Source organism: Nelumbo nucifera, chromosome 1 (genome assembly GCF_055504915.1).
Source record: "Nelumbo nucifera cultivar China Antique chromosome 1, China Antique-T2T, whole genome shotgun sequence".
Lineage (NCBI taxonomy): Eukaryota > Viridiplantae > Streptophyta > Magnoliopsida > Proteales > Nelumbonaceae > Nelumbo > Nelumbo nucifera.
In genome coordinates, this window is record NC_142649.1 from 145,064,180 (window position 1) to 145,086,043 (window position 21,864).

Consider the following 21,864-nt stretch of genomic DNA (forward strand, 5'->3'; position numbering starts at 1 on the left):
CCCGTCCCCAACTCCAACCCCAACCCCGCCAAGGTACCTCCCATCCCTGACCCGAGTCGGGGAGCTTGGGTACCTGTCGGAGACGGGGAAAATTGCCACCCCTACTTTCAACCTTACTGTTGACCCGAAAATTTGAAATTTTGAAGAACAACCGAAAAGAAATTACATCACCTTTGTCCATTGACCCGAATTCTCCAAGTCTATTTCCTGTATTTAAGAGATTTTTACTTTTTATGGTTTAAACTTAAAACTTTAACCTGCAGGCTGCAACTTTTCTTCCTCTCTTGCATTGCTCTACTTGCAATGACTATACTTTTTAGATCAATGGAAAAATAAGCTCCCCAGCAGCTCTTGTCGCGTTGTGTAGAATCTCATTTCCTTTTCATTATTTAGGGTTTGTGCAGAAATCAATCAATTTTCTGAGTCACTCATTTTGAATTATTTGAGAACGGCTGGACGTTTCGACTCATGGTATTTGTCCAAAATTCGGTCCACTATTTGTATGAATCATTTTTATGTTTCTCGTGTAAATATTTTGTATTTGTGTGGCTGTAAAATTAAGAAAAACAATTAATGAGGACATTTATGATACATAGGCACCATTAAGCACCACTAGATCTGTTCATAGGCTGGGTAGCCCGATGGCCCGGCCCGCACCCTGGTCAGGCTTGGTCATGTAAGTAGGCCCGTAGGCTTGACCTTGGGCCTAACGCAGTAAGCCCGATTGTGTTACGGGCCGGGCTCGGGATTTGTCAAAAAAGCCTGGCCCGACTCAGCATTATATATTTTATAAAATACATAATATGTATTTTATATATTATATAAAATATATAAATAATACAATATTTATTGAAATATGTATATTTATAATTTAATATATACATTTTTTATATTTTTTCTTTATAATTTCTCTTTCACTCTCTCTCTCTATTCAGCCGCTTCAACAGTAGTAACAACATGGGCTAAATTTCGGGGTTGGGCCTAGGCCCGAGCTTTGGGCTTTTTATGAGGGCTGGGCTCGGGCCCAAGTTGTAGGCTCGATGGTCGGGGCGGGCTCGGGCTCAGGCCTTAAAAAAATCTGTTAATATAGAGTGAAAGCCCAACCTGAGCCCGATGTGGCACTGTCCAATCCATGTGGCACCGTCAATAAACGTAAACGGAGCCAAATATATACTAAGTTTAAACCGGTCCAATCCAATACAATCTTTTAAACCGTCCAATCCATCTAAATCTCATTTGATTTGGATGGGTGAAAGTGTGCAACCCAAAATCGGTCCATTGACACCCTAACTGACAGGGGAGTTCTTAATCCGATTTGAAAAGAGAGGAGCCTGAACGGAGCGGGGCCGGCTCGAATACGGTGAGATGTGAGATCGCAGGTTGACCCGTCTCGAACACGGTGGTCTGAAATCGTGAACCGGTTCGAATCTGCTTCAGTTTTAAATCTCTGTATATAGTCGCCTTTGCAGAGCGGGACCGGCAATGGGCGCGGGCTGGTATGAAACCCTTGATTTTCTTCTTTGAATAGCTTCACTGGTAGACAGAGCTTCCAATCTCGTTTTTATATACTTCGAAATTTAATAGTTAAAATGTTAAGCACATACGTTTTTTCACTGGTCTATGTATCCTAGCTTTTGTATTCAATCGGTAGAATATACTGAAGTATGAGAACCGCTTCCGGCTTCTCCTATGCGTTTGCTCATTTGTTTTTTTTTTTTTTTTTTTTGTTCTGTTTCGACCGTCAGTTGCAGGTTCAGGACGATTGGTGAACTAGGTTGTCATAAAACCAGGTAAGGATCATTCTATGGTTGCAAGTTTCTGTTTATTGACGAGAAGAAGTTACTGTTCATTCAGAAACTTTCATGCCGGGAAGCGGTTCTCCAATCCAGGTGGTGAGGATATTATTTTTAATGCCATTTGTGTTCATTTAAGACGACAGAGATGGGGATTCTTAGAGAAGATAACTTCAAATTTGACAAATTCGTTGGTAAGTCGGGTTGTTCTAGAGTTCCAGACCTCTCCACGGTTAGCTTTGGATTTCTTCAATTGGGTCAGAGAGAAAAAGAGTTTTTCACACTGTTTGGAATCTTACTGTACCGTTGTTCATATACTGGTCAATGCAAGGTGGTTCGACGATGCCTTGTCTCTCATGAGATACCTGATGCTGAAAAAGGGAATCCAGCCGCTGGAACTTTTAGAAGCCTTGATTGGTGGTTATAAAACCTGTACATCGAGTGTGGCTGTTTTCGATGCGTTAGTTAGGGCTTGTACCCAACTAGGGTACACCAGGGATGCTTATGAGGTAATCAATAAGCTAAGGATGGATGGTTGCAGGATCACTATTCACGCTTGGAACAACTTCTTGGATCATCTCCTGAAGTTGAATGAAGGTGGAGAATTTTGGAATATGTACAGGGAATTGGTCTCAAGTGGGTATGTTGAAAATGTGAATACCCATAATTTGGTTATCTATGCTCTTTGTGATGAATGTAAACTGAAAGAAGCAATTTCTGTATTTTATCAGATGTTGAAGAGGGGAATTTTTCCCAATGTTGTTACTTTGAACATGCTGATAGATGGGGCTTGCAAGAAGGGAAATGTCGAACTTGCCAATGAGATTATGAAGAAGATGGGTGTCATGTCAGGGGAGGGTATCAGACCTAACTCAGTCGCTTATAACTCTCTCATAAATGGTTTCTGTAAAGCTGGGAAAGTGGCAATTGCAGAAGAAGTTCGGGCAGACATGATTGAGATGGGGATTGATCCAAATGTAAGGACCTATGCAATTTTGATTAATGCATATGCAAGTGAAGGGAATCTAGAAGAGGCTTTCAGATTGTGTGATGAAATGGTGGAGAAAGGTTTGATGCCTAATTCTGTTATTTATAATTCTGTCATTCATTGGCTTTGCAAGGAGGGGGATCTTGAAGAAGCTTTTGTGCTATTTTCTGACATGATTGAAAAACATGTTTCTCCTGATCAGTTGACTTATTCTATTCTAACAGAGGGTCTATGCAGAAATGGGTACCTGAGAGAAGCTCTTAAATATCACAAGGCGATTCTTGTAAATAACATTCTTGAAGATACATTTATGCATAACATTCTTATTAATTATCTATGCAAAAGCAGGAACAATGATGGAGCAAGACAGTTGCTGGGGAATATGTTTGTTCTTGGACTGCTTCCTGACCTAGTCACATATAGCACTCTGATTGATAGTTACTGCAAAGAAGGGAAGATAGATAATGCAATCCATATTTATGGTATGATGGTAAAAGAAGGGCAAAGACCAAATTTGGTAACATACAATTGCATTGTCAGTGGTTTGTGCAATGATGCTCATGTTGATAGAGCAAGGCTTTTGGTGGAGGAAATGAAGAAGAGGAATATACCCCTTGATGTTATAACTTATAACACTTTGTTAAATGGGTATTGTAGTAGCAGGAAGAGTGATGAAGCATATTCTCTATATCTCGAGATGAAAAGGATTGGAATTTCACCAAACACAGTCACTTATAATGTGTTGATCAACTTCTTGTGCAAGCATGGTTGCTTTCAACAAGCAAAAGAATTTGTGAAGTTAATGACTCAGAAGGGTCTAGTTCCTGATTGTATTACATATACAACTCTTGTTACTGAACTTAATAAAAATTGCAGTGCTAATCAAGTGATCGAGTTGCACGACTTTATGGTGCTTACAGGGGTAGTTCCTGATAGTTTCACATACAAGACCCTTGTGAGCAAACTTGTTCTGGAAGAAGGTGCATATTTTGAAGCTTGAAAGGGTATGGCAATCTCTCTACTCCCACTTGACTTCCATTTGGCTATATGATGTACAATATTTTTAGTCTTTCACCACCTAGGAGGAAATTCCAAACATGGTGACCATGAGCAAGTTTTTAACATTTTGCTACAACAAATCTGCAAAGTTCTTTATATCTACCTATCTATCTATACACACACACACAGCTGACAAATGCTTTTAATAGAGGAGATAGCTCATTGCAGAGTCTTAATCAGGACAAAGGGTCTCCAACCTCCAGCCCTCTTCTCAGATTTGGTATATTTTGCCAGTATTGTAGTGAGTTGGCATTCCCTATGTCAGTCTTTGTCTCAAGTCAGCTCGTAGAATTCACTAATTCAGTCTATTTTTTAGTTCCATTAATTCCTCCAGTTTCTCTCTCTATTGTCCCATCATCATCGTCATCATGAATCCTGTTTTGCCATTCCGTTCTGTTTAACACCATATCCATTATTAAATTATGGGCACTCAAATAATTTCTTGCTACTTCGATTCATGTCCTTTTTGGTCTACCCCTAGTCCTTCTAGTCTCCTCAACTTGCAACAGATCACTTCTTATGGGTTTAGTTGATGGTCTTCTATACACGTGACCAAACCGTCTTAGTCTACTTTCTCTCATTATCACCTATTGGAGCTACTCCTAGGTTCTTTTGAAATTTGAATGACTTCATTTTTTATCCTATCTTTTCTAGTTAATCCACTCATCCATCACAGCATGTACGATTCTGCCACACTCATTTGTTGGACGTGTTTCTTGAGTGACAGAATTTGATATCCTGTCATAGTATTTTTTATCTATTTATTTTCTATTAAGTTTTACTTAGCTGTTGGATCCAGGAATTCCAATTTAGATCATTTGCCCTTAACCTGGCCTTACAGTTATCAAATATCATTGCTCTTTCTTTACTTTCTAATCCAGTCCAGGATATTAATACCCACCAACCATGTAAGAAGCCATGCACATCCTGTATCACCAGGTTGCTGAAATTCAAATTGGATTTTCCATTGCAATCTACTTCAGTGCTTTGTTATGGAATTCACATTGTTAATCCTTTTCTCAAAGTGAATACCTTCATTTGTCCCTATTATACATTCACAAGTAGCAGGTGATGGGTTTCTTATTATTGAATATTGATGTTGTTTATGCATGTCCCATATGCACTTGATTTCTATTTGGGAGGCTTGACTAATCTTGTACACTTAATTTCTTGTTTCCAAAAGGAAACGATTTGCAACTTAGGCTCGGTTTGGGAAGAGTGTAAATACAAATTTGTACAGTGCAACTATAAGGTTCAGAAATACCATAGACAAGGTTTTGCACAGTGCACATTTGTATTTGCTTCCCAAACTGTGCTTTAAGTTCATTTGGTTCTGGGGAGTGTTCCCAAAAGGCTACTTTCTTGCTTTTCAAATGTGGTATATCATGTCATGACTGAGTAATAGTTAAGCATCTCTCTCAGGATCTTAAAAGCCTAATCAGAAATTCAATGCAGACACAGCTCATCAGTCTGGTGAAAAATGTCAAACAGTTTGCCGGCCTGATCATTTGCATTGGCTTTGGAGTATGCTGGTAATGTGATTCTCAATTTTTTTTTTCTTTTATTGATGGACTAAGGAATGAAAAACTTATATTTTATTTTCTTTATACATTTATCATCATCACCATCCATGCCTTATCCCAATTATATGGGGTCGGCTAAATGAATCCTGTTTTGCCAGTCCATTCTACTCAAAGCCATATACTGTTAAATTTATTAGTGCTTAAATCATTTCTTACTATTTCTACCCATATCTTTTTTAGTATACCCCTAGCTCTTCTAGTCCCTTCAATGTGTAACAAATCAATTATTCTAACTGGTGCAATTGACGGTCTTCTATGCACGTGTCCAAACCATCTTAATCTATCTCATTTTATCAGCTATTGAAGTTACTCCTACATTCAGACAGATAACTTCATTTTCTTTATACATTTATCATTAAGCATATTTTCCTTGTAATTGTGATTGTGATTATAGGTATGCTTTTGTTTTTGTTGTTAAAGCTTTTGCACAGGGTTTAAAGTTCAATTTTACTTGGAGGTGGGCCAGGTGGCGTGTTGGATGGGCCTTGAAGAGAACGACACCAACCTCTTTTTGAGGTATCTCCCTAGGGACTCATGAACTAGGACAGGAAATTTCTATCACACACAGCACTTGCCCATGTATGTATTGTAAGGCTAGAATGAAGCTATTCCATCTTATCATAGTGGCACACAAAAAGGGCGATTATTTGACTTATTGTGTATATAGATTCTCTTAATAAATATATACCATGTTAAACATTATTATCATTCCATTTGATCCTATTGTAATTGGTTGCTCTTTTTACTCTCAGCCAAAGTTGACTTGTCAAACAATTTCAACATTTCACTGAAATTCGGTATACTTGTAAACAAGGTTCCAAATTTTGATACAATACGCTCGATACGGGATACGCATGGAAATTGTGTGTATTGTTTTTTTTTCATGTGTATCGGTATCGACGAAAAAGATACGACCAAAAACCAAAAAAAAAATTAATAAAGGGGAAAAGTAAAATTCTTTCACCCCCAAATGACTCTAAAACCCCAAACCTCATTCCTAGAGTGCTAGATTTGCAAAATTTTACAAGAAACAAGTGTGAATCATTTTTTTTTAAAGATTTTTCAAATTTTGGAAAAATATGGTAAAGAATAGGTAATTTTTTTTTCAACTTTTTATAATATCTTATGATTTCTTTTTTCTTGAATGTATAAATTTATGCTAATCTGCATTTCTTACATCCAAAATCACTTTCTTTTTGTGTTATCTATAGATTTATGGAAATTTCATGAGATATTCAGGGAAAATATAAATTAACAACAAATTTGAAAATATAATTTTTTCTATGCGTATAAAGACTAAATATGTTTTAGATCTATAGATTTATCTATCTTATCCATAGAGCAATTGAAAATTTGTCTTTAATATATATATTTTTATTTTTTTTATTTTTAGAATAAAAATAAATAATAATTAATTATATTTTATTGTTTGATCACACCAATTGAAATTTCTTCTTTAATATTTTTTTATTTTTATATTTATAGAATTAAAAAATAAATAAATAAATAATTATATTTTATCATTTGATCACAATGATTGAATATATCATAATTCTATGGATGATTTATCATATATTCCACAAGGCAATTGAAATTTCTTCTTTAATAACTATTTTTTGAATATGTTATATAATGTTTATTTATTTTTTTTATATTTTTTTAAATAAATAATAAATAATTATTATTTAAATAATAAATAATTATTAATTATATTTTCACTTAGAAGTTGTGTTAATGCATATTTTATGGTTGGATAAGAGAGTTGATTTTTTCCCATCCCATTAAACATTAAAACTTAAGAATTATAATTTATAAATTATAGTTAAGTATATGATTTTTAATGAAATTATAATTAACTACAATATATTTCTTCGTAAAACCATTAAAATATATTAGTTTAATGTATATATACTTCATTTAGGTCTTATATTTAGTGTTGATATGTATTTTTATGATCTATTAAAGTATTTATAGTGTTTCAAAGCGTATCTATGCATATCTTAGGTTTTCTCTGATACACATACGTATCCAAGACGTATCTCGATACGTCTCTTAAAATTGCCTTTCCGATACACTTGGCGTTTCTGATACTTTAAACATTGCTTGTAAATTACAGATTAATACCCTGTACTTTGGGTCTAGTTTCAGTTTAGTATTCAAACTTAAAAAATGCACCATTGTAATGTCTGAACTCCTCAAAATTGCCAATTTAATACTCGCTGTTACAGTATATTTCAATTATTTGTATTATGTGCTGACATGTGGGATTTAAATTTTTTAAAAATACCAAAACTTTTCTTTTTTAAAATTTTTGAGACTATTTAACCTTGGTTTTCTTTTCTGGCAACAGCAAGAATTATTCGTCTTCTCTGGCAATAACGGCGGTCTAAACCCCTTTTGTTATGGATTGAATTACTGAAAAAAGGATTACAACAATGGCAGTTTAAATCACTCTTTTCCGGCAACGACATTGTCTTCCCCCATGACGGAAAAATGTTGCCTCAAACTCAATTCTCAGCATGTAATCATACACAACCTTCCCACTTGATAATTCTTCTTCTCAGAGCATGCTGTGGGAAAGATGTAGTGATCCGGCTGTCTACAATTCAACCTTATTGTCTCTTCATAGTCACCTAACGTACGATACAACCCGATCAATGAAGTCCAGCTGAAAACATTTAGTTCCCAAGAAATGCACAGAGCTCCACTCCTGAAACAATCATATGGGCATGAATTTGAAACCCCAATTTAACTTCATCAAACTTTCGAAGTTTTGGAGGATTAAAGCACAAGTATCAGAGCATTCCTCTGGATCGCTTAAATCCATGGACTGAAAACAGAAACATTATCCAACACCCCGTTACCGAGAACAAAACCGAATTCTTTTACATGTGTCGTTGCTATCAAGGTTCAAAGTATTGATACGTATTGGCTCGTATCAGTTGATATGTATCATTCCGGAACCCTTTCAATATGCCCCTACAGTGGGTGTATTGGGGTCCGATTAGTTCAGGGGGTGGAGGAGTCCTAAACTGCTCCCCTTGAACCAATTGTGAAAAAAAAAAAGCACAAAATGCAATATCAATTTGCCCGATACGCCCCTATTGGCGTATTGGACGTATTGATATTTTGAACCTTGATTACTATTACGGTTCTTGCCATTTTCCAAATAAGAGACAAAAAGAAACATAAATATCCAAGATTTGCATAAATTTGTTATTTAATTCCAGTTAGGTTTCTGAAACATAAAAAAGAATTTCTATTAATGGCCACTTTTTGCGAGATCTAAAATGGTAAGGTTTCATAACTTGTCCAAGGGAGCATTCTTTAGCGACCCCACCCCACGGACAGATTGATGATTGAAATAAATTCATAATATGTCATAAACTATTAAATTTTAGGATAAATTTTTTAAACTATCCTTATGGTTTATCAAATATCAAATTGAGTGTACCTGATTGAAAATTGACTAATGCTATCACTTCTGTTTCTGACAACTAACTAATACTTTCCTTATTGTTAACGTTCCATCATAAACTGTTCACCGATTGTTATAACTTCAAAATATCCAATTTACTCTCTTATGTTCGAAAATACCCTTTTCGTTTTGGAGAGCTGGTATCAGCTCGAGAGGGAGAGAGAGAGGGGGTTCGAAATTGGTTATCTCTGGCACCTACACCTGCATCTGCATCAATGTATCAACACGGGAAGGAACGAAATTAGAGAACGTTTCTCTCTCTCTCTCTGTCTCTGTGTTTGTACCTGGCATGCTGCATTTCATTTGTTCTCTTCTCTTGGAAGACCCTGCGGGACTGACTGGTTTGTAGGAAGAAAAGGAGCCATAGAGGAGAAAGACTCATCCAACACGATCCCCCACTCCAATGGCAAGATATGTGCAGGCGACAGGTTTACTTTGAGTGTAGCATCCCCTATAAGAAGTTCCATTAGTTTACCTGGTACAGGAGCAGACCATGCTGAGACGCAAGAAGCAATATGGTCCAGAGCTCTCTTACCAATGTCAAAAAACAGAGGACCTGAACACACTCGAGAACGGACAACAAGACAAAATGACCACAAACTTCTGCTCTCCTCCTCGCTTTAGCCTCTCATCCAGTGGGTAACACTCCTCAATGACCTGACCCTGTTCAAGATCGAACCTGATACAAAAAGCGACAACCCATCGCTTCAAAGCTTTTGGGCCAACCTTACAACTGGATTCTGTCTTCAACGAGAAAGGAGACCGACTCATCTCACTTTAGTCTAACACCATCTATCATCGATTGACTACGTTGATAGGATTTAACAGAAGAGCTAATCCTAATATCTTCGGTCACTATTAAAAATGTTCTGGGTTTTGAACATCTCGGAGATTTCACAAGATTAAGAAGATCTAAGGAGGGTGTCTTGTTTACCTGAATCAATGCTTCAATCAAGATCGGAAAACAAAAGCTCGACAATGGATCAACTACAACCACAATACATGAGAAATGCCCTTTCTTCGGTAGAAATGGAGATTGCGGCAACATGCTCACTAAAAACACCGGCAACAGTCGAAACCACCAGTAGAGAACACCAATTGATCTGCCCTTCTCTTTTTTTTTCCTGCGCGTTTTGGCCGGACCAAGCGGCAGATCGAGCAGTAGCGGACCTCCCCTATTTGTCTTGCTGAAGCTCTCCAAAAGCTGACAGATCCACCGCTACTCTCCATCGCTTGGTCCGGCCAAAACACAGAGCAAAACAACGACAAATTTCCTGTGCTCTGTCTATACATGAACCCAACAATGATGGGGAAAAGGAGAGAGAAAGAGGGAGAGGCCAATGGGAAAGAAGAAAGAGAGAAATAAGGATTGAGAGAAACATATCTAAAATAATCTTTTTGTCTTTTTGTTAGGGGAAACTAAGGGGTTCTAACGGTAAAGGAAAATATTAATCAATTGTCATAAACAATAAGAATAGCATTAGCCAATTTTTAAACAGTAAAGATAAATTTAATCAATTCATTAAACCATAAGAATAGTTTAAGAAATTTACCCTTTAATTGCTGGCAAGCTAGTGTTTCGTTGGAGATTTAATGGACTCGTGAACTCCTGTAAATCAGTAAAAGAGCCCTTGCGGGTGAAAAGGAGAAACTAGGGACCCGGCGAAAGATGAAAATAAAACTCTGAAGACTGAACAAAAAAAGAGAAATCCTACGCATGCCTATACTCTGTAGCTGCTTATATCCTGAGAGGGAATCGTTTATGACTCATGTCGTGACTGCAAATTGACAAATTGATGACCATTCAGAAAACTGTTTTGGTAAAAATCCTACTTCGGATGGTACAAGATTAATTCACAAGTGGGAAGAAAAGGGTAATAAATGCATTGATGGTAAAAGGGTAAACGAGACGAAGTGTTGAAAGAAAAGGGTAATAAATGCATTGATGGTAAAAGGGTAAACGAGACAAACTGTTCCACGTAGACAGTGTTTTGTACGATTTCTGTTTATTTGATAAACAATGTGCCAAATCAGCATTTATCCCATTATACTGTTCCACGTAAAGATATTCACAAAAGTCTGTCTTGATTTATGTGCCTATCAACCGTTGGAGAAAGACTTATTTTAAGTTTTTCTCCAATGATTAAACATTTATTCACTGTTCTATGACAGTTGTCAATAAACAGTTTATCAAGTAATTTTCTCCGTTTTGAAGACAATCAAATACAAATGATTATTTAATAAACGAAACTAAAGCAAACACATAATCCAGATCCATTGTCATATTATTCACCCTTCTTTCACATGCGAGAACGCGCGCCTTCAGAAAAGATTGCCCAGACAAGCAACTCAAGGCTATTATCTCGTCATAAGTTGCTAACAAGGCCATGATGTAAAAAGACATACATGCGGGATCAATTTAGTTGCAGAAAGCAAATGATGAATAATGTTCTTTGACAGTACGAACTCCAGTTGCCATCTCGCATCGCCTTGAAGTAGCGATTCCAATTTCCAACACTAAATAAAACAATTTTGGGATAACCGCCCCTGAAGGTGCTGAATACCTCTCTGCACCCCATTTGGATGGGCCATATATATATATATATCTAACTATTCCTTTTTTTAAAAAAAAAATTATTCAAAATTTCTTATTCCATGGAAGAAGAGGGAAGGGTTAAGACAACACACGGCAGGGCGTGTGGTAAAATAAGTTCCCTAGATGAATAATGGTGCCTAGAGATGCACACTCTGGCCTTTCTCGCTTCCCACGATGAAGTTTACACTGCAAGGAAATCGATGATTCAATAACTCGACCACTTAATGCTTCATGAGGTTACGGATGACATATGGTAGAATGCCTCCATGGTTGAAGTATGCCAATTCTACCTGGCAAGTGTACAAAGCAGAAGCAAAATTAATCGACATGATTAAAAAAAAATATCTGTGGATGTTGAAATAGGACAGGCAGGTATTACAATGCTAGCTGATTAGAATTCAGAAGGAAAATGAGGTTAGTATACATGTATTTCAGAAGCAATAGTTTTGAAAAAAAAAAGCTCATCTAATTAGATGCAAAGATATTATTATTCCAATTACCATTCAAAGATTAAGCAAAAAAACAAAGTACCTCTGTATCAAAGCGGACTGTGCAAGTGAAAGATTTGCCGGTGTCGGTCACAACAGTAACATCCTGACCAGGTCTTATCTCACTAACTTTGCTAGGAAGGTCAATGGTGTAGCGCTCCTGACCTGTAAGACCCAGTGTGTCTGCATCCTCACCAGGTTTGAAACAGAGGGGAATTATACCCATCCCCACCAAATTACTGCGGTGGATTCTCTCAAAGCTCTTGGCAATCACTGCTTTAACGCCCTGATGCAGAGAGGGTATTAAGAATAAAGTAAAACAGAAGAAACACTGATCTGATCACCCAAAATAGACAATAAGGAAAGAAGTTACTTTGTCAAGAGGCAAAACTACTTACCAGCAACATGGGTCCTTTAGCAGCCCAATCTCGAGAGCTTCCACTTCCATACTCTGCTCCAGCCAGAACAATCGTGTCCTGCCCAGCAGCCTTGTACCTCTAGAAATACCACGTTGATGAAACAGAGTTAGTAAATAACAAACTGTCATAAAAAAGGGAGAGGTATTATGAAACCAATTTATATCCCTCAAAACGGAATGCACAGCAATGAAAAAGGTTGACAATAGAAATCAACAGCTCATGCTTGGGCTGTATTGACTAGCCAAAAATAAACAGAATGGAAAAGGAACAAAGGAATCATTGTGGAAGAAAAAGGAACATGCAAAGGTCTGTTATTACTAAACTCACCATTGCTGCATCAAAGACATATAGTTTCTCCCCAGTTGGAATGTGAATTGTCTTAGGGCCAACTTCTCCATTCAAGAGTTTGTTGACAAGACGAATATTGGCAAAGGTGCCCCTAGCCATCACTTCATCATTGCCACGACGGCTTCCGTAAGAGTTGAAGTCCCTGCGGTCAACTCCATGCTCAAGAAGAAATTTGGCAGCAGGACTGTCCTTGTGGATGCTCCCTGCAGGGGAGATGTGATCAGTTGTAATACTGTCACCAAAGTTGAGCAAACAGTAGGCATCCTTCACTCCATGGGAACCAGGTGGCTCCAAAGTCATGTTCTTGAAGTATGGGGGCTCATGAATATAAGTGGAACTGGGATCCCATGAGTACAGGCTGTTGGCGGGGACTGACAGTTGATTCCACGTAGGATTTCCCTTTGTGATAGACTCGTAAGTACTCTTAAACATATCAGGCAATACACATGATTGAACTACCTGAAAAGCATTTCATCAGGTTAATCAGTGTTGAATATACAGGAACATAGCGTCAGTATCTCTCACTAAATTATCTCCAAAATTAACAGATCATACCTCTGCAATTTCCTCAGTGGATGGCCAAATATCCTTGAAGAATACACTCTTGCCATCCTTCCCTGTTCCAATTGGTTCCTTATCGAAATCAATGTCAACCTGAATGGAATTTCATTAACAAGATTAGCTGTGAACGTCATGGAAATGAATAAATACAAATACATGCAGTCTGAATGTTTAAATTTCTTTGTCAAACAGATATATAACATCATCTGATCAGCATGGCTTAAATTTCAATCTTCAAATAAATCTTCCAAGCAAAATTGGAAAAATGGATTCCAAAGAAGCAAAAACTAATACATGCAGTCTGAAAGTTTGAATTTCTTTGTCAAACAGACATGTTACATCATCTGATCAGCATGGCTCAAATTTCAATCTTCAAATAAATCTTCCAAACAAAATTGGAATAATGGATTCCAAAGAAGCAAAAACTAATCCTGACTAGCAAACAAACAAATGCCAGAATGTGTAAATGTTGCATATCCAAGTGATTATCCATAAATTAGAAAAATTGCTGCCAACACCCGTACTTCCAAATCATTACATCCCCACAAAAGATCAGTGGGCAGAGATCTCAATTCTAAACATAACTTTTCACAGTATATACATGGAACCCTATGCAACATCCAAAACAAGGGTAAAAGACTTAAACCTTCCTTCATATTTATCGTAAACACTGAAACCTCCCCTCTATTTTCATAAAGGACTAAAACCTCCCTTGTTGGGTGATGTCATGAGACAAACATCTCCCCTCTGTTATGAAACCATCAAGATCTGTTTGAACATGATATTCATATGCTGGTAAAATTTTAGAAAAACCCAATTTTGCTTCTTACTCAAAACCAAGCCCCAATTGTAATCTGGCAGTCTCGTAGCTACTAACATCTCACCTCTCTTTCTTTTTCTTTTCCCTTAGTTTATTGAATTTTCCTTTCTCATCTCTCATCCATGCATGCCCTGTGCATACAAAATTACAGGAAAGGGAGAATCGCACCACAGAATTGTTTTATGTTTTACCTAGTTATACATTATGGTATTTGTGTTGTCCTTTTTTAAAACATAGATCAGTGATTGTAATTTCTCTTGTTTCATTACTATTGAACATAAATTTGTTCTTAGTTTTTATAAGAAAACCCAAGAATATTCCATGAGAGTCAAGATATTGAGGAAAAACAACAGCTCCATCAACTTTCACCATGGGATTTGGTGAGTATAGCTTAGAAAGAAAGAGTGGACATACTCTGTATGAGAGAAGAGAATAATCCCAAGCAGTGCTAACCCACTTCACAACCAATGAGTTTTCCAGAAGTAGTTTGCAAGGAATTACTCTTTTCCAGTTTTATAAATCTGATGGGCTTTCATTGGATGATTGAGAGCTTCCTTGATCAACCCAATGTGTAGGCGTTGCAACCTTGAAGTTGAAGGATCAAGACTCTTGTGTTTTCCTATACGTTATGGTTTTGTGGTTTTATTTGAAAAATTAAAAATAACGAAGAGGAAAAATGTCTTTTCATGGGTTCTGTTAAACATAACGGCATCATATTCCACTAGGGGAGGTTTAAGTCCTATTAGAAATCCTAGGAAAGGTGTAATTATTTGTCAAAAACTTCAGGGGAGGTTTAAGTCTTTTACCCAAAAAAAAAAAAAAAACCCAAGAGCATGAAACAAATATGCAAAAGAACTCCAACACTTAAATTCTTCAAAGTAAACAACATGCCCAAGAATCATCCTGCACCAAACCTACCACCTATCTTATCTGTTCCACAAGTCAAGAAAGGTCTCGGCACAAATTAAACAGTGTCAATTAATAATATAATGTAGCATAAGTTGTAACTGTAGTGTGTTTTCTTTCTTTCTTTCTTTCTTTTCTTTTTCTTTTTTTCCTTTTCTTGAGGTTCTTTGTTGCTCTTGGAAGATGAGCGTGTTTGTCTTCCTTTTGTAAATCTTCTATTGATGAATTAATGAAAGTGTTATTGATCAAAAAAATATATATATAATGTAGCATAAGTTTCTAGAAGTTCTTGTTCTACTGGTTGACTGGGTTGTGAACCAAGAATTCAAGATCTAGAGAACAAGGGAATTGTCAGGCAATCCAATTTGATCAACTAAATGGCTCCACAAGAACACAATAAATGTCCAAGTATGTGAATGAGAATTTTTAAGGAAGGAAAGTAATGAAATTCAAACATAATAATTCTATCTCAACCACATTTTGTTCTTTAACTCTGGAGTGATTTACATCTTATCATGCTCATAGTTAATAATATCTGGGCAATGAAAAAATTAACATAAGGCCATATTCTTAACAATATTTGTTTACATACCGTGCCAGCAAGGGCATAAGCAACAACTAAAGGAGGTGAAGCAAGATAGTTAGCCCTTGTCAAGGGATGCACACGGCCTTCAAAGTTACGGTTTCCAGAAAGCACAGCTGCAGCAATGATATCTGCAGAAGAACCAGAAACTACATTTAAATAACAACCCATTAAAAGATTATGTGATAAACCAAAATACATATAAAATTGAGAAAACACTAGACAATTGTAAAAGGGAAGTTAAAAACCTGTAAAGTGATAACATTATGCACTAAGAGTTTTTATCATTCACTGGAATTATGTTCTGGCTTAGCTTTAGATTTTGCAGTTACTAGATATCTAAAAAAAGGGATCATTACCCAAAATTGGTCCCAGCTGTCCAGGGTCTTGGGAAGGATGGACTGGATACTGACCTTTAGCTTTTTCCCCCACACAAAGTGGCCACTCTCAGACTTGAACCCATATTCTCATGCTAGTTAGCCCAATATTATACCATGCACCAGGAAATATCCTCTTTATAACATATCAAAGAAAGAAAACTAAAGTACCATTCTCTGAAATTGCAGAAGCAACTGATTCATCAAGTTCTCCAGAATTCCCGATACAAGTTGTGCATCCATAGCCAACAATATGAAAGCCTTGCTGGTCCAAATATTTTTTAAGTCCACTGCATATAACAGCCGAAGGCCACAATTAAGTGCTTAAAAGATGTACCATGATAAATGTAAAATAGATGATAAATATTTGTTTCAATAAGTTTATGTTGGTTTATGCCAGATGCCAGTACCTCTGGAGCAAATATTTTGTGACTACTCCTGATCCTGGGGCAAGACTTGTCTTAATCCATGGTTTAACCTGGTGAACAACCATTTAAACAATCATTAGAGAAAATCCAAGCAAGTAAACCTTTATCAGAGGGCTAACTTATGGTTAACCTGAATATTGAACATGAACAATTACTGACCTCCAAACCAAGTTCACAGGCCTTTTTGGCAACAAGGCCAGCCCCAAGCATGACACTGGGATTAGAAGTATTAGTGCAGCTGGTTATGGCTGCTATCACAACACTACCATGCTTGAGCTCTGCAGGCTGTCCATGGAATGAAAACTTTGCAACCTTGTCCTGTGAATCCTTTGGTACAGCAAAACCCTGCAGAAAATTTATGTTTAGAAGGTAGGCAATGAATTTAATGGACAAAAAGATCACGAGTAAACCACAAAGGGCTTTTTGCTTGGAGTGACACTAAACTGGCAATGAGGCTAAACTACAAAATAAGAAAAAAATTCCATATATTCTGCTTATTGTTTGTATTACTTGCTAAGACGCTTTAGACTGGCTTATACCTAAGTAAAAATGATATACCATTATCAAGTCTACCCACTGATACAAGGAGTGGGTGACATGAAAAGGTTGGAAATACCAACCTCAAAAAAAAAAAAAAACAGAAGCCAACTAGATCATAAAGCATTAATATGTAGATATATTTGGAAATGTGGGTTGTAGCTGACCTTGAATCCAACTTGGTTATCTAGACAAGCATGCCAATCAGCTTTCATTTCTTTCAAGGGAACTCGGTCATGAGGACTGCAAAGAAGAAAATTGAAATTTCCCATGAATTGAAGATACCAAGATGGAAATTACTGAAATCACTTTGCCTTAGTAGATTAGAATATAACATACCGTTTTGGTCCTGAAATACAAGGTTCAACATCTGCAAGATCTAATTCCAGGTAGGATGAGTACACCCTTTCTTGCTGAGGCTGGATCAAGAAAGAAACTCTGTTACATCTCATACTTAAAAGTAATAATTGAATATTCAGAAGTAAGATAAAGAGTTCTACCTCATTGTAGTCAACAAACATTTTGTTTGCACGTAGATAGGCTTCTATCATTGCCACCTAATGCATAAAAGAAGCAAGGCTCACTGCTGTAAGAACTTCAATTTATAATTCCACTCCTCTTTTAACTTTATGTATGTATTAATGTGTGGATGGGGGAGTTTCAAATACTCACTGTTTCATCACTTCTTCCAGTCAACTTAAGGTATTGCAAAGTCACATGATCTACAGGAAAGAAGCCCATGGTTGCTCCATACTCAGGAGACATGTTGGCAATGGTGGCCCTGTCAGCCAATGATAATTCACCCATACCCTCACCTAGAGTAAACACAATAATTTTAGACCATTTGATGCAAATGAAATGATATAAATGGTAGCTCAAATGAGTCTACTTTAATCTTTAATTCCATTTATTTTCAAATAATATTAAAATTACCATAGAACTCCACGAACTTTCCAACAACACCATGCTTCCTCAACATTTGTGTCACAGTCAACACCAAGTCGGTAGCTGTGACACCATTGTGCAATTTCCCAGAAAGCTTGAACCCAACAACACCAGGTAACACCATGCTCATAGGCTGCCAATATTGAATAACTAAAGTTTCAGATGCAAGTCCATTTACATACATTGTGAAACTTTTTCTGAGAAAAGATAACTGGTTTCATTAAGTCAAATTGTGAACACGCTTCTGTTTCATAAACATCAATTTGATAGCAACAATGCACAAACAGGTATGGTGAAATAAGTGGAGCAAGATTGCTCAAACAAGCACAGTAAGATTAGTAAAACAAAGTTTTTACCAGAAGAAAAAAGATTAGTAAAACAAAGCCACACACAATAGCCTTGTAAACATGAGACATTCAATGATTATATATTCATATTTTCTAGGCATTCATGTAAGCTTATGGCATTAAACAAGAAGAACTACAAAATACAATTTCAGTATACTCCAGCCTGGAAAGAACAGAGAATCTATACTAGTCAAAAAAAAGAACAGAGAATCTACTGGATATAAAGATACAAAGAATGGAACTTCCATTAAATATGTCCATGTTAACTGCAGATATTGGTCACATGATATAACATATGAATGCTTTATGAACTGGTTCTCTGTCGAAGTCCATAAATAAATGAACATACTTCCAGTCCAATGAGAAGATCCAGAATTACACTGAACACCCATACCTCTGAACACAAGTTTTCCAGACATTAAATGTCTGAAAAGTGTTATCAAATGCAACCTTAGTTGCTGTTCTGAGTAAAGTTGCTACCTTTATCAGAATCTCATCAAAAGAACAAATAATAATAATTCCACAACATACTTTACCTGGCCAAGCATAGCTGCCTCTGCTTCAATTCCTCCCACTCCCCAGCCAGCAACTCCTAACCCATCAATCATAGTTGTGTGGGAATCAGTTCCAACCACACTATCAGGGTAAAGTACGCCATCAGTGTTGAATACAACACGCCCAAGGTATTCCAGATTAACCTGAGATTTTGTCAGAGTGATTTACTCTAAAGAATAAGGCAGAAAAAATAACATTTAGAAAGAAATCCAGCATGATCCTGAATTTCGATATGATGACATTTTAGATACATAAATAGAAAGCCCCATGAGGAACCTAAAAGTGGAAGCTATTGCATGTAAAAACACTACGTACATATGATGTAAAATCCCCTTACCTGGTGCACTATGCCAGAACCTGGTGGAACAACAAGCATGTTGTGAAATGCAGAAGATCCCCACTTAAGAAAAGCAAACCTTTCCTTGTTTCTTTGGAATTCTAAATCCATATTTGCCTGCACTGCATTTTCTGATCTAGCAACATCGACCTGGACTGAATGATCAATAACGAGATCCACTGGAACCTGGATGCAAGATATGGTTTTAGAAGACCGGGCAAGAGGGGAAAAGAGGAAAAAAGAATAGGGCAAATACAATTAAAGCTCCAAGAAAATATAAAAGAAATTCATAAATACAGTGTAATACTTAAATAAAATCAATTAGCCCAGGTATAAAGAGACACACGCATTGGGGAAAGAGAAACAAAAAGAAAAAAAAAGGTTGCCCCAGGAAAATAAAAAGAACTCTCAGTTCTATCAGAAACAAGTTATGTGCATCACATGCAAATAAAAAAAGGAGTAATTGATTTTACCAAGTAGGAAAAAGAAAGCAATGATTTGTACAAAAGCATGTTCTTCTTTTATCCAACACACACATACAGATGGAGAAATATGAAACCTTATGAATAACTTCACAGTTCTTCATTTTCTTTCAGCCTTCTTGATAAGAAGCATATTGGATGTCCTTTGCTAGAAGAACTATATTCACATTTATTTAAGGCTATGAACATGTTATGGAAACCAAAACGCACCAAAGGGTTGATCTTGTTGGAATCACCGCCAAGCTTGTTCATGGAATCCCTCATGCTAGCCAGGTCAACCACAGCTGGTACACCAGTGAAATCCTGACCAACAAAACAGAGTTGCAGAAATTAGAAGAAATGTCATAGTTAAAAGTAACTGCAATATTAGCTTTTTAATTATCCCACCTGCAAAAGAACACGAGCAGGCTTGAAGGGGATCTCAACTTGCTTCGGGGAAGTGTTCTTCCAATCAATAATTTTCTCAACATCTTCCTTGGTTACTTGGAAGTTATCACAATTACGAATGGCTGACTCAAGAAGGATCTTGATAGAATATGGCAACTTATCTGCCATACAAAGGAAAACACAAATTTATTTAGTGCCAAATTGTGAGAATGTTGAGTAATAGTGTTCAAGAATCTGATTGCAGAAAAATGACTATCTGATTACATTTTATAACTGCAATAATTTAAACATACTAAGAATTCTACCCAATACATGTAGAAGATGGTCAGTTAGTGCACATGCAGTTCTATGAACCAAAAATCAGACAATACTTACCGATTCTTGGATCATTTATAGCGGGTAAACTGTAAAACTTTCCAAACTCGCCACCCCCAGGCTTGGGAAGACTGGTCAATATACCTTTGAAGGCATTCTCAGAAGCTGAACCAGAAAAACACACAATCAGAACTTAAAGCTAATACCTCCGAAACCCATAAATTAAGAAATGAGTAATGAACCACACTGGAATTTATCTAATTGCAAGACTCCAAGTAGAAATACTCAATACAGGAATCGAGAACTTCCTACCGAAAAAGATGTTAAATTCGCAATAAAAAAAGTTCTACTCGCAAAAAACTTGAATCTCGTAGTTAGGACATGAAAAAGGGAAGACTACTTAATTCAAAACCACTGTTTGGTGCAAGAGTACAAATTTCCTCCAATCAAAACACATTAACCAAACATGATCGATCAATTAAAACGCCCACTTTAGCAATTCGGACACAAATACCACTCAACGTCTTTAGTATACAGAGAAGATGAATACCGAAGCGACCAAGGCGAATTCTTCAATGATAAACAAGAGCACTTGGACTAATCAATCATTAAAAAAGATTTGCATCTTACTAGAGAAACAATCCACGGAAGATGGGCTAATTCAAGAGACAAGTCCTTTTTTTTCCAGAATCAAAATGCAAAAAAAAAAAGTGAAAATACTCTGGAGCAAAAATGGCGAGTCCATACCCATCGTAGCAATCTTGCGCTGGAAACGTTCGATCACAGGAGCAGCAGTCCTGATCTGAGCCCGAAGACTAAGAGGCGACCTCCAATCATAACCGTGGCTCCACCTAGGAGGCGAGGACCGCAGGGATCGAAAAGCAGAGGAGAAACTCAGTGATCGATAGTTGATGAGAGAAGGAGAGTGAGGAGGTGAAGCGAGGGATGTTCTAGACAAAGAAGACAAAGAGGAAAGGGAGGAAGACAAGCGAGCCCTAGAAGCTCTGAGCAGCGCAGCTGACGAAGAAGCCATTGCATAAATGAGGATAGTGCATGAAAGGGAAGAAGAAGAAGAAGAATAAGAAGATAGGGTTGCGAGAGCCGAGAGGCGTCCGCCGCGGCAGAGAGAAAAAGTCAAGAAGACAATAAAGCCTCCCTCAAATTTGGAAGTTGGAACCAAAACAAAAGCTCGAAGCCTCGAACAGACACAATCCTCGAGCGCTTCAATCTGCAAATGACGATCGACTCACGGCGGTCAAGAACTTGTGTTCTGCTCCGCTACGTCCTTTTAATATTATATTATTAAATTCCGCTGTATTATTTCCTTTTATTCTCTTTCCGTTTTAATTATTTTTAATTAATCAGTCTAAAATCTAGAGAGAGAGAAACGCGAGCGCGTGTGGAGAACACTGACACAGACAGGGTTGAGACTTGAGAGCCGCTTCTAGAAAACTCATGGAGGGGTTGAGGCGTTTTCTAAAAGGAAAGTTGCCGAAGCGAAATGGCAACTGGCGACTCTCCATTCATTGTTT

At 37.0% G+C, this 21,864-nt stretch overlaps 2 protein-coding genes across 6 annotated transcripts; one reads left to right on the plus strand and one right to left on the minus strand.

The window, feature by feature from the left end:
- The first annotated feature begins 1,364 nt into the window (after positions 1–1,364).
- Positions 1,365–6,144, plus strand: LOC104610935 (Pentatricopeptide repeat (PPR) superfamily protein). 5 transcript variants are annotated; one of them, XM_088894580.1, is made up of 4 exons: positions 1,365–1,496; positions 1,746–3,785; positions 5,263–5,372; positions 5,844–6,144. In XM_088894580.1, the coding sequence occupies exon 2, from the start codon at positions 1,805–1,807 to the stop codon at positions 3,779–3,781; it is 1,977 nt and encodes a 658-aa protein (XP_088750706.1). In that variant the 5' UTR covers positions 1,365–1,496; positions 1,746–1,804; the 3' UTR covers positions 3,782–3,785; positions 5,263–5,372; positions 5,844–6,144. The 5 variants fall into 5 exon arrangements, with proteins under 5 accessions (XP_088750706.1, XP_088750705.1, XP_010276104.1 ...); XM_088894579.1 differs by having other exon boundaries at positions 1,478–1,536; XM_010277802.2 differs by having other exon boundaries at positions 1,486–1,987; positions 2,125–3,785; positions 5,296–5,372.
- Positions 6,145–11,294: 5,150 nt separating this feature from the next.
- Positions 11,295–21,864, minus strand: LOC104610937 (aconitate hydratase, cytoplasmic). Its single transcript, XM_010277803.3, has 20 exons — positions 21,080–21,864; positions 20,393–20,497; positions 20,018–20,178; positions 19,841–19,933; positions 19,149–19,334; positions 18,793–18,954; positions 17,898–18,042; positions 17,637–17,779; positions 17,465–17,521; positions 17,304–17,383; positions 17,132–17,207; positions 16,587–16,772; positions 16,410–16,477; positions 16,171–16,289; positions 15,632–15,753; positions 13,308–13,406; positions 12,732–13,211; positions 12,384–12,482; positions 12,029–12,271; positions 11,295–11,787 (listed from the first exon to the last, which is right to left on the minus strand). Exons 1-20 carry the CDS (start codon positions 21,363–21,365, stop codon positions 11,719–11,721), a joined length of 2,979 nt encoding a protein of 992 aa, XP_010276105.1. The 5' UTR covers positions 21,366–21,864; the 3' UTR covers positions 11,295–11,718.